The following is a 13,174-nucleotide window of genomic DNA, read 5'->3' as shown; positions in this document are numbered from 1 at the left end:
ACATGTAAATATTTTTTGTAGAAAAAAAGGATAGATATTTTATACGTTTTACAATGAATTATTTAATATCTGTAATATTTATTAAATAAATACTGATATTGAAGAATTCGTGAAAAAATAAACTAAAAAGACTATTAATATTCTGCCAGACGCTACACATGGGAGTTACCATATAAAATTTATGACGTAGTATGACGTCAGAGTGAAGTTACGGCACTAGAAAGGTTAAAAGGTTGATATACTTACGACACGGAGATATATCCTTGATTTGCATGATACAATCTTAAAAATAAAGTAAAAATAGCGATCGCGCTATTTGATATACACTCGTGCTCTTAATTTTTGATTGTGTTATTTGCGTCTGCCCGTCAGGGTAGGTACCACACATCAAATTTTCTACCACTAAACAACAGTTTTGTTGTGCTCCAATTTAATGGATGACTGGACCATTGTAGCTACAGGTACAAGGGACATAACATCTTAGTTTTCAAGGTTGGAGGCGCATCAACGATGGACGATATTGACCACTTAACATCAGGTAGCCCATTTGCTCGACCTCCAACTTATGTAAAAAATAATATTGCTGTAACAGTAATTATCAGTACCTATAGCTTATAGCAACAGTGGTGAGCAGTAGACTGCGTCTTTAACTAAAAGTCGTATCTGCTGTCCATCCTAAGTGTCTGCTATGAAGTCGTATCTAATGACTTGACCAATAGTGCTAAATATATCCAACACTCCGCATAAGAATAGCGGCGTAAACATGGGATGCTTACAGACTGATACTTTTACTCTAGAATCTGTCTTAAACAATCAATAGGTATAACCTCATTAGCTACAAATTTGAATTACAAAATTTATATCATTGATAAGATTATACATAATATATTATTACTTCCGAGTAATTAATAATAATAAGTGATAAAGTATCAATAAAACGTTTGAATTCCTTTACATATTTGTGAGTGTTTTTATACATGTTCTAATATTTCTTAGAATGAGTTGAAAATTTTGAATTTTTTTCAGTGGTTTTTTTAGATGTATTTTAAACTCAGAGTAAAAAAACAGATGTTATAATCACATTCGCTTTATTTATTAAAATAAATAATATGTTTAAAAAAAAATAAGTAATAAATATTTGAGCTTTGTATATTAATTAATGAACTTATTATAGAAATGTATATTGATACATATATTTTGATGGACGCACTCGTATCTTAATTATTACAATAACGCTCGTATGTACGTGTTTTATATTTTTATGAAAATATAAAGTTTACATATTTGAAAAAAAATAACAAAAGAGATACAATTATATATATTTTACTTCATTTGAAGAAGCAAATGTGTAAAATAATTTAATTTATGTAATTTTTTTACAAAACTTGAACTTAGCAAAGCTAAATTAAAAACTTAGGCTTTTTACTTAACGGCACCGTTTAATCAGCAGCCTATATGACACTCAGTGATAACCTACATATATGATATATATGTACATACGTTCTTAGAATACAATAAATCGCTTTATATTCTGTTAGAAATAGACACCTATTAATATAAATATGCTGAAATTTAAATTATTAATCTATTTAAACAATTAATTATTCAGGAGAGCCTTAATCAAAATTATCCTAACCCTTAAACGGGAGATGTATATTCTGATGTTATACAGACGGTTGCACTGATTGAACGGCGCTGTTTACTAAAATTCCTAGGCTGCTAATTAAAAGGCTAATTTACTAGTTAACTGTAACATATGCACGAAATCTTTTAGTTTATATTGCAGGTAAATAATGAACATTTAAATTTTTATTTGATTTACGTACGTACGTATATGATAAATACTTATATAAAAATGTAATTATCAGTCTTTAAAATAAATATAATGGAACTCCTTTCATTTTTAAGAATTAGCGTGAACCCTTTATTACTCATAAGAAACTGTGTATTCGTATATATTTAGAGTTATTATCAAACTATGAGGTATCTGTCGGAGGTTTGCAAGCCGAAACCGATTCCTCAATGAAATTGTGTTCTGAAGTTTAGTTCATTTAACTTGGTAGTTTGTGTCTGCAATTACTTCAATAAATTCCACATATATTTAAAGGATTGTTAAGGATACTTTCAAGTTATAATAATAATAATCTCTATAATACATATTAAGATATTTGATGATAAACATTGTGCATTAAACGCGAGTGCTCTTCGAAGACTTGCATTATTATTATTTTATTATATATTATTTTTTATACTTAATAAGATTAATTCACTATCTATTCCCTGTGTAATATTGTATATTATGTCTAAAAAAAGTCCCTGGGTATAATAATTTCAAATTGAATTACGATTATTTCAATTTAATCTTGATAATATGAAATAGATTATCTTTTATAATAATGTTATAAATCTTTGTGATATATTTATGATGCAATACAGTGAATTTTCGTCAACAATCACACCCCTGATACATTTATCAGCTGACAATCAGTTCTATATAATTAAAATACATCCATATAAATTGTTATTAAATTATCCTTGATAAGTTCCAAGGTAGGCATTGCAGCTCGGACAATAGTGGTCAGCGTTTTGGCAAGAGTCGACGCAATACGGAACACAAATGCAAGGCCAGCATCTGAAATAAAAAACAATAATAAGAAAAAAAATACGACATTGTTAAGTTAGGACGTTTACGTCTTCTCACTGACACTACCTCAGCTCAAAATCTTTGGGTACAAGCCCTAGATAGAGATAAATGTATTATTTTATTTATTAATTAAATAAGTATCTCATATTATGTTCTACTGTATTAGAAACGATGTAATAAAATCCCTATTGGATTTATCTGTACATCAATTTTGTCAACACTAACAAAATTAAAATACAAAAGCAGTTTCATAGCAAATAAATAATATTACAATTAGTGGTTTTTATATTCGAGTCCCGAAAGTAGAAAATGAGTATACTTCCATGCCTCGAAAACAACATATAAGTCTTGCGTTTCATATCTTTCGAATAGTATCCAATTTGCCGTCCCATTGAATTATTAGATTGCAGGTAATAGAAGGTGCACCAGTGTTTGCGGACACACTTGTGCACTATAAAACATGCTACGTAGCTAACTAGTCTTCCTAGAGATTGACCGAAATCGGTAAGATCCAGGTCGTCATCAAATATTAATGCTCATGAAAATTATGATTTTTAAAGTTAAAGCAGAGTTATGTTTTTAGTCTTAGTATATGAAAACTTGACTGATTTTCAAATATAGATTAGATTTTATTTCAACACTAGCAGTCTTCGCGAATTCGTGCGCGTTTGAATTTGACAATAAACATTATTGATGTAACCTAATTATCCACTTATTACGTCAGCTTCCCACCAGTGAAAGACCCATAAAAATCGGACGAGCCGTTCCTAAGGTTAGCCGGAACAAACCGGACAGATTTAAAAATTGTAAAAAAAATGGTATATGGAACGTGTATACATATGTATTTCGTATAAACTAACGGTTATTTTAACATTACAAACAGACACTCCAATTTTGTTATATGTATAGATTAGATTTAACTATGCATGGTCAAAAAATCATACTGTCATATAAATTAGAACGTGAAGTGGGGCGTCAATTGAACTTAAGGATTACATTTCGAATAATATACAACTAATGAGCTGGGCTATGCTGGGCTCATGTCAACGGGCATCGAAATACAACGCTTAAGTGTATGTATGAGCCAGAATCTTTTCCATCACATTCCTCGAGGTAAAATATACCAAATGACACTATTTATAATGACACACAGATAATATACTCTCCCAAATTATCATAATTTTTTACCAGTATATTTATTTCCACACCTATTTAGTGATGTGAAGATGTGAATTATGTTAAAATACATAAACCTCATTTTCTGTATTAAAATCCAGATCGAGATAATAATGTAAGTAGTTTTATGACTTCTAGAACGACATCTTTGAGATATATATTTGTAAATTTTAATTTGATATAATTTAAAAATCATTTAAATTATTAATTTTAAAAATTACCTCGCCTTTTAAAAATAATATAATTATATTATTTATAGCCCAATATTTGAACAAACATACCGCGTTTATAATATAACATAACATTTCTATGGTTGTTGATATACACATAAATATAACAGATAATATTTTAATTTAATTCTGCAATTCATAGGCCGCAAATTTCTCATAACTGGTCTAATAAATACCACGCACATTTCCTTTTATATACGCTTGAAACTATAATATAGTTTAAAAAACATGTTCCACATGAATAAAACATGACATAATAAATAAAAAAATGTATTAAAAATATACAAAAAAATCAGGTAGTGTAAACTCAATAATTAAATTTTTCAACTTTTGTGTTATGTTACAAAATCAAACTTGCCTCACAATTCATTTTTATATACTTTTAAGTATTATTATACATTTTTTATAACGCTGATACGAGACCCAGGGATTCCTATTTCAAAAACATAACTGTTATCATATCATAAAGGCAACAATAAATAGTTTTGTTTGCTTACAAGCTGTTATCACTACTGGGTACTCATAATTCTATTTTAGTGGATTTTGTCATTATGGTATCTGTGTCAAGATTATTATAGACTATGAAAAAGCATGTTTGCACCTTTAAATACTATAGAAAATTATCTTTATTTTTAGCTAGTATAATCTCCAGTACAGAACAATGTAAAAAAGCTTTTTACCAAGACCCGAAAAATACGTAAAGGTTCGTGTATTATCTCGTTCTAAAGAGTAAAAGTAAGAAATGTGTTTTGATTTATTCACGACATAGAATATGTTGGCTAAGAATTATAGCATATATTGTTAAAGTAAAGTAACAGCCTATAAATTTCCCACTGCTGGGCTAAGGCCTCCACTCCCATTAATGAGAGGGTTTGGAACATGTTCCACCACGCTGTTCCAATGCGGTTTGGTGGAATGCACATGTGGCAGAATTTCGATGAAATTAGACACATGCAGGTTTCCTTCACCAATGTTTTCCTTCACCGCCGAGCACGAGATGAATTATAAACACGAATTAAGCACATATATATATAGTGGTGATCGCCTGGGTTTGAACATGAAATCATCGGTTAAGATGCACGCGTTCGAACCACTGGGCCGTCTCAGCTCAGCTTGATTGTTGATTGATTGAATTTTTGGTAATTTAGAATTTGAACTCCAATAAAATAAAGACGTATTAAAACATATTTTAAATCATAAAACGCCTGTCTCGTCTGTAACGCAGTAATGTCGTTCAACGATACTAGTAGTTTAATTTAGTAAACAGATATATAATAGAGTTAATCTCTATTTATAACAGATAACTGAAGCAAAAATAAGGTGGCATTAAGACCTTGCATTGTCGTCCGCACCACAAGGAGTGTAAAATTTCAGCTCAAACTCAAACTAAGATTAAAATATTCACCAAAACAGATACAGAGTTAAAAATAAAGGTGATTTTTCAATCCTATTAATTTTAATTACTATTAATGATTAAGGGAACAACCCACAAGGGCACTACAGAAATATTTTACAATGGCTCAAAATAAATATCTTTTGATTCGTTTTATACGATATACTACATAGAAAAAAAAGTTTGGCTTGGTTGAATTGTCGACAAGGCTTAATTTCATAAGCGGCCCAATATAATAAAAGACCTATAAATAAAATTAATGAGCGTCTTAAAATAACTCATAGGAATTGCAATCGTTTATTACTCATTACTGAGAAACGATTGGTCGTAAGTGCAATAAAGATTCGTTAAATATAGGAAGTTGGCATAAATGTACTCCATACGTGAGTCATGTCGATTACCGATATCATCAGTCTCAATTACATGTTTAAAAAACGTCGCTTGACAATAGTATATTTCATTTAGAATTTGGTCAATATTATTTAAACATAACGCCGAATGAGGCTTTGTTTCTAGAATGTGTAACAAAAACTCAATGGAATATGTTCCAAAACTTCTCAAAGGCAGAGGAGGCCTTAGCTAAGCAGTGGCAAATTTACAGCTTGTTGTTGTTAACAAAAACTACAGAAAAAATGTTTACTGGAATGAATATAATTTCTGAAAACATTATAAAAGATCATTGTGATACGATTGTGACCCTACAAGTATCACTTGTTGATGGAATGTGACAAGACTCAGAATCAGAGAAAGCTACTCTTATCTACATAGTTTAAAAGCATGTTTGTTGTGTCTTAGATTTGTTCACAGTATTCTAGCAAATCCTTTGTCAGAATTTGCTAGGATTCTGGAGTTCTATTTAATGGCTTTTAATATAATAATGAATAATGTTAAAATAAAAGGAAGAAGGTACAATGGAACTGACGTATCTTTGTAGGATAAAAATCCTAAAATTAAGGAAGAAATAAAATATGAATGATATATTTAATTAAACTATTTTTTTCGTGGATATTTTAATTTTAAATTATGCTTTGATTTATGGCCAATATATGAAACAGATATTTCGTTGTTTGGGCTTTGAAAATGCCCCTATAGATTTATTACCACTCACACGACAAGTCGTAGTTCTACAGTGTTATTATAAGTACAAGGGATGTTTATGTATTTTGGTGAATAGTAAACTAATTATACGTTCCAATATTTTGACTATGTGATCTTTCAGTATGTTTTAGGTACGGGCGATATCCGAATTTTGTGACGTCAGTTGTGCAACGGATACTTGGATTAAATATCGGTGTTGACATGCGATTTCAGATATCGCTCTGTATTTGTTTAATTTAACTTTGTACGATATCTGAGAAAGAAATGAAACGGATGTCATATCGAAATCCGTATAACACTCGCTTCATCTCTTTCTCATATGTAGGTTACTTTAAAGTTAAAAAGAGATAGTTTAAGATACAAATATTTCATGAGTTTATTTTTTGTTGAGTTTATCGTACTTTGAATGCTGTGACGTACCAAAACGTTATTCGTAGTTTTTTAATGCGGTGAAAACGTCTACTCATCGTCTATGTCATCGTCATATCGATGACATCTGATGTTTCGACGACATTCGACTTAAGATTAGTTTCGATATATCGTACACTAATCTAGTAAGTTTGTCCCCCAGTACACTAAGCCCTGCAATTACTAAATGTTTCCTTAAGTAAGAAGGCCTATTGACAGTGGCGGCGTAAAGCCTCGGGGTACAAAGGGCCTCGAGCCCGAAATTTGAAAAAGTACAACATAATATTGGGATCAGAGTACTGAAAAAAAACCTCGCAAACTATATCTTGCCCACATTAAGAACTAGCGCGCACTGGTTACTTTTGTCACGGTGACTGTTTTGTCACTCTTGTCGAGTCCATGAATATGTATGGAGGTGCGCGCACATTACGACGTGACATTAGTTTCTGCATCTGTACATATTCACGGATTTGACATGAGTGACGAAACAGTCACCGTGACAAAGTTAACAGTGCTCACTAGTTCTAAGATTCGATCTAGCGCCGCCACAGCCCATTGAACGGAATTCAAGTATTTCAAATATCTAGGCAATATACACACTTAGAGTAAATTTTAATATTTAACTAATATCATGTTTCCAAACAACCGATAACAATCTTGCCCTACTTAAAACCGTCTCCGTAAAACCTAGATTGCCAATCTGTTCAATTGTGCATGCGATACTATAACCTATAACTATTATATTAAAGTTTATAATGACTTAAACATAATAATGGTAAACATTTTATCTGAAAGTAATCTCAATGCATTCAGAAGTACAAAGCAATGTGTACCTTTAAGAGTCGCTATAATAACTTTAAAATTAGTGTTGTTCAACGTTAATTAAAGAATAACACGCAAAGCACTGAAATCTAGGTAAAATGACATTGATTTTTAGACAAAGTAACTAAATAGAACATATATTTTCACCTAAAATATTGTTAATTTTCAAACCAAAGTATTAAAAAATGGTACACTTTCGTTAAGTGTACCATTTTTTAATGAAAAATAACAAAGGTATAAAATATTCGTATAATTTTACAGATCTACCTCTAGTTCCTAAAACTTTGATCAAACTAACTAATTTGGTTAATGTGAATGGCCATTGACCAAATTACTATTATACATTACTCATTTCACGTTATCTTAACACCAGCCAAATGACTCACTAAAGTGTCGTGATAAGAAGCAGAAGTTTAAGCTGTAACAGGACTATAACAAGAAACTCGAAACTCACCGCAGGTTGAAATGTCAGATTGTGATATATGACATTGACTTAAAAAATTACACAATGTATTTATAATTATCGTTAATATCTCACACGTGAGATACGAAGTGATTTCTAATAGAATAGCACTGAAGAATATTATTAAGCGGGGAATTCCCTTGTATAACAACATCCAGTTTTTGAGAACAGGTTTACCTTACGTACCACTACTACATTGTATTGAATTAATATTCTAGTTTATTTATATGATATTTATAGCTGTACTTACAAGAATAAGCATAAAAAGAAGGCTATAAGATGAGTCTTAGTGGTCGCCTTGTGGTCCACTTTGCTCACTATACTGGCCCTACAGGATGGGCAGACCAACTGTGTTGGCTTCGGTCCGACTGGTGTGATGTTCATTGTAACTGGAATAATATCATATAATTATTAACACTATTTTAAAGTGACTATACAATCAGACATATATAATATGACTATACAGGGGTTTACGAGTTAATTGGTTTTTATGATGCAATCTTTTAGTTATTTTACAGATTAATACATTTACTTTAAATTTTCACAATGTTATGCATGCTGAGTTAGCTTGAAGCAGTTATACACAATCGTAAACAATCAGTTACGTCTTTTATATTCTTATGTATATAGTTTTTTCCGAATCGCGTTGGCTTCCTATTGAATAAATAAATATATTCGCTCAAAGAACAATTTTATATCGAAATCGTATCACAAATGTTTGATATGTAGTAAACAATAAATTCAATATTTTGAAAATTTTAATGCATTATTACAAAACTCAGTAAAACTTCCAATAAAATCATATACTTAAGTCAAAATTGAACAAGAATTTCTATTATGCAACGTTAAAGTAATTATATTGTGTACCTTACAGAGCAATCAAATCCAACAATAAAATAACATTTCATACACTGATTGTATTTTTATAACTCAAATATTATAGTTATCTATCTACAACATCAAACCGCATCTAAGTTAATTACACTGCTTCGTGCAACAACATAACAACAAAATAAATACTTTCAAATAATAATACGTTTTAAAATATTGACTTTTGAAAATAGTTATTTAATTTGTAATAAAAAATTATAGGAAAACAGAAACAATTTGTCTTACCTGCACGTAATTTTCTAATATTAAACACTAAGCACTGTTTATAACTTCTGTCGAAGCGAACTGACTAGCTATACATTCAACAGGCGCGAGGCGACTAAAATGTAAAAGCATGCTGCCGGCTGCGGCCTCTTTATTTATTGGTTGACTTATCTTCAATCATAATATTTTATTTAAATACTCGGTATATATGACGGTTTCACTTGAACTTCGATTACAATACATCCCCGTTGTGTATCAATCAAATATATAACAATCAATTGGTTTAAAATATGTTTACTGTGATCTTCAAGAGTGTAGTGGCTCAGGCGCGGTCAAACTACAAACTTTCCAAGTGTATGTTACTCGCTGCTCAGTGGAATGGCAAGTGGGCCAGTGATGGTAAATGGTCACCACTGACGGACATTTGTACAGTAGCAATGAAACTACAAACAGAAGAGAAACATATCATATTTTCTATATGTACTTGGTGATACGAGTACAGTAAGTACCAAGCGCCACCACAACGGCTCACTCACCTTTCAAGCCGGTACAATAATACTAAGAACTGCTGTTTAGCGGTAAGTGGATCGTAATTGAATACTATTTCCTACTTCATATTGCATAAGATTAACGTATTTACGAATTTTAAATAATAATAATTAAATGAAACATTTAAGCTGCCTACATTATGGATATGATAAAATATATACGAATTAAAATAAAATTACTGTACAAATAAAAAAAGGACAATCGCACAAAGGTTTCCAGGAGTAGCAACGTTGTAGGTTCGATCCTGATCATTTGGACTTGGTCACTTTTGTAGCCCCACTTCTTGCACAAAGTTGAAGCTTAAATTAAAGTTAAATGGGAATAATGGTAATTCCTTAATTTTAAGGAATTACACCTCCTCTAGATAAAAAAAAATCCTTTTTAACGAACAGCTTTAAATGGTTGCTAAATTATATCTATGTATATCTAAAATTTCCAATATACACAGAAAAATATTAACCATTGCAATATTACTACGTGGAAGGACTTTAAACTTTAAATCAATATATACTTGACTGGTTTGTGAGGTTAAAAGTATACTTACCTGTTTAATTAAACATATAGTGCCTTGCCAATAAATAAATAATTAAGTATTATATAATCCTCTCAGTTTTTGTCTTTGTAATATTAATAAAGAAGCATAGATTGGAGTTGAGTATGTAAAAAAAAAGTAAAGTGTATTTAAAATTTCCTTAAATTTCCCACTGCTGGGCTAAGGCCTCCTCTTCCATTAAGAAGAGGGTACTCAACCCTCTTCTTAATGGAAGAGGAGGCCTTTGAGGAGTTCGAGTTTAATTTAGGTTTTTTTTTTTCAATAAATTTGACGTTTTTAAATTTTAATTTTTAATAAACCTTACCATATTGTTATAAAGTAAAAAATAAACGATTAACGCTTTACATGATAATAATTTGTGAATAACAATTAAATGAAAATTTATTTGAAGTACGATTCGAACGTTTTTAACAATAATTTTCTGTTAGGTGAGAAACACGATGGCCTCTATAGCGATGACATCATCGGAACCGCTGTCGTTGGCCTAGAATCTCAATGTCAAGGCCTACATACGTCAGTCGGAGAAACAGCAATAGAGAGAGCTGTGCATTAATTGTGTATAATGTATTTATAAACGTAATACTTATGTAGATTTTCTTGTCGTAAATGTATTCTTGAGTGTAAGTCCCAAAGTCAAAAATGTCTGGGATTACTTTTAACAAAACTGTCTTTTAAATAGAATACATTAAGTTAACCGACTTTTAATGCATGTAGTCGTATATATATTAATTTATTTATACACATCTAATTATATCTATGTTAGTAAGTAGTAGTATTTGCGTACACGTTTGAGATAAACTCGATCGAAACCTATCCACAATTATAGGTCATCAAAAAGTAACATTTTTAAGTCAACAATATGTATCTTTAAAGTTACCTATAAATTCGTATAATTGATATATTTCGAATTCGATATAAATCCAATGACATGACATTTTAATGGGCGGCAATATTTGACGTTTACGGGTGCGTTCAAAAATTATTTTCAATAAATAATTTCGTTTTGGGGCACGATAGACCCTATGTAAACTTATCCACAATTAATTATAGATTAATGTTCTTGAAAAAGATTAAGCTAAATCGTTTTATTTAGTTTTATATATCTTACCCGTACTAACTCGGATTTTCTTCTAGTTATCACATAGTGTATTTGAATGTGCGGTTTCATGTAATGACGTATACTGGCTAACTATGAACAGTAACTTTCGCTATCGGAAGTAATCATTTTTTAATAGCTTAAATCTTAAGTGGTTCAAATTGCTGGAGTTATCATCCAGATATTTCTTAAGAATGATATTTTTTATCTGTAAAACTATGTTTACAGATAGCTGCATATTTTCTCAAAAATATATATGGATTTGATCCGGTGATACTTTTAACCAATGACATACACACATTTGCCAATCGATCTATTAGCTTGTACCGTGCTGATGTACAACACGCCTCGAATACTTTTTCACGCGTTTATTTAAATATGTCGCAATATATCTTTTTTAATTTCACTACCAAATTTTACTAGCAATTTAGTCAACAAGCAGAATGCAATTTTTTTGCGATAATAAATAAATTAGATCTTTTATGATAACGAGAAGTAATTACTTATAAAAATATTTCGATTGTTTGGAGTATCGTAAATATTGATAGTGAATTGAGCCTATCGAAATAAGAAAATTATAAACACGGTCAGTAGGCTCTCTGTGTGGTGTGTATGTGAAATAGTCTATGCGACCTCGCAGCCTGTAGATATGTATGGAAGAATATAAACATACGGTTTCTTTCTAGAAAGTTGTTGCGAGGCTACATCAAACTCTCTCTCTATAGAATATATTTTCACCTCAAGTTGTTTTTTTTTTAATATCAAGTTTTGAAGATTTGATCTCCGTGTTTACACATTAGATATAGATTTTCCTTGTTCATAAATATCCACGCTACAGAAATATATGCAATTATCTATAATTTAAAAATCCCTTGTAGTCGTGAGCAATAATATTTAATTATTTATTTTTGTATGTATATAATATGATTAATAATTATCTTAATTTAAAATAGTTATGTTAATATTGTTATGTTTGCGTATTTATTTAGGTGTTTGTAGGTGTTTTCCTATGTAAAGTATAATCGTTGCTTTGGAAAGATTACTCCATGGAATATCAATTAATGCCACATTAAAGTTACGTCATAATTATGTTCAATTTTGAAATTTGATCATACTACGTATTAATTGGTAGCCAATTACTTGTCGCGGGAATAGCTAGTCTATTCAATAAATATCAAAGTAACTATGTCTGGTCTGTCTGTTGCTTAAGGGCTAAACCACTGAACCAAATTTGATCAAATTTGGTACGAAGCAAGCTTGAATTCCAAGTAAGATCATTATCAAGGCATTTTTATGCCTAATACATAAAGGTGCCCTTAAAAGGTAAGTGATTCCACGGGTAACAACTGACTTAAAATATTTTTTCGATCTTGTAGGACAGAAAGATGAGACAGTATTGTTTTCCGATAATACCTCATCGGTATTTACATAAAAGAAAAGGATTACATTATCACGACATGACCTTCTACATAGTAAATTGGTTTAGTGTTCTTTACTTATCGTAAAGCAATTAGACAATTTAATGCAAGAATGCTCATATAGTGTACTTAAATTTTCGGATTAAATATTTGGAAATAGAAGAAATAGTTTTGCGGATATCCAGTAAGTGGTCAGTGGTCAGCATTGCGTAACAAAATTAATCATTCG

General features: G+C 30.5%; 1 protein-coding gene across 1 annotated transcript; it reads right to left on the bottom strand.

Moving 5' to 3' along the window:
- Nucleotides 1-1,778: 1,778 nt before the first annotated feature.
- Nucleotides 1,779-9,656, bottom strand: LOC124544148 (lipopolysaccharide-induced tumor necrosis factor-alpha factor-like). Its single transcript, XM_047122606.1, has 3 exons — nucleotides 9,351-9,656; nucleotides 8,485-8,623; nucleotides 1,779-2,632 (listed from the first exon to the last, which is right to left on the bottom strand). Exons 2-3 carry the CDS (start codon nucleotides 8,616-8,618, stop codon nucleotides 2,530-2,532), a joined length of 237 nt encoding a protein of 78 aa, XP_046978562.1. The 5' UTR covers nucleotides 8,619-8,623; nucleotides 9,351-9,656; the 3' UTR covers nucleotides 1,779-2,529.
- Nucleotides 9,657-13,174: the final 3,518 nt, after the last annotated feature.

Source organism: Vanessa cardui, chromosome 4, assembly GCF_905220365.1.
Source record: "Vanessa cardui chromosome 4, ilVanCard2.1, whole genome shotgun sequence".
Lineage (NCBI taxonomy): Eukaryota > Metazoa > Arthropoda > Insecta > Lepidoptera > Nymphalidae > Vanessa > Vanessa cardui.
The sequence above is the reverse complement of the archived record's forward strand: the minus strand, read 5'-3'. Positions and strand labels throughout refer to the sequence as shown.

Excerpts from the sequence above, each read along its gene's own strand:
- LOC124544148 (XM_047122606.1), bottom strand. The coding sequence starts at position 8,618 with ATGAACATCACACCAGTCGGACCGAAGCCAACACAGTTGGTCTGCCCA. Across the intron at positions 2,633-8,484 it reads TTCTTTTTATGCTTATTCTT|ATGCTGGCCTTGCATTTGTG; the intron begins GTAAGTACAGCT and ends TTTTTATTTCAG.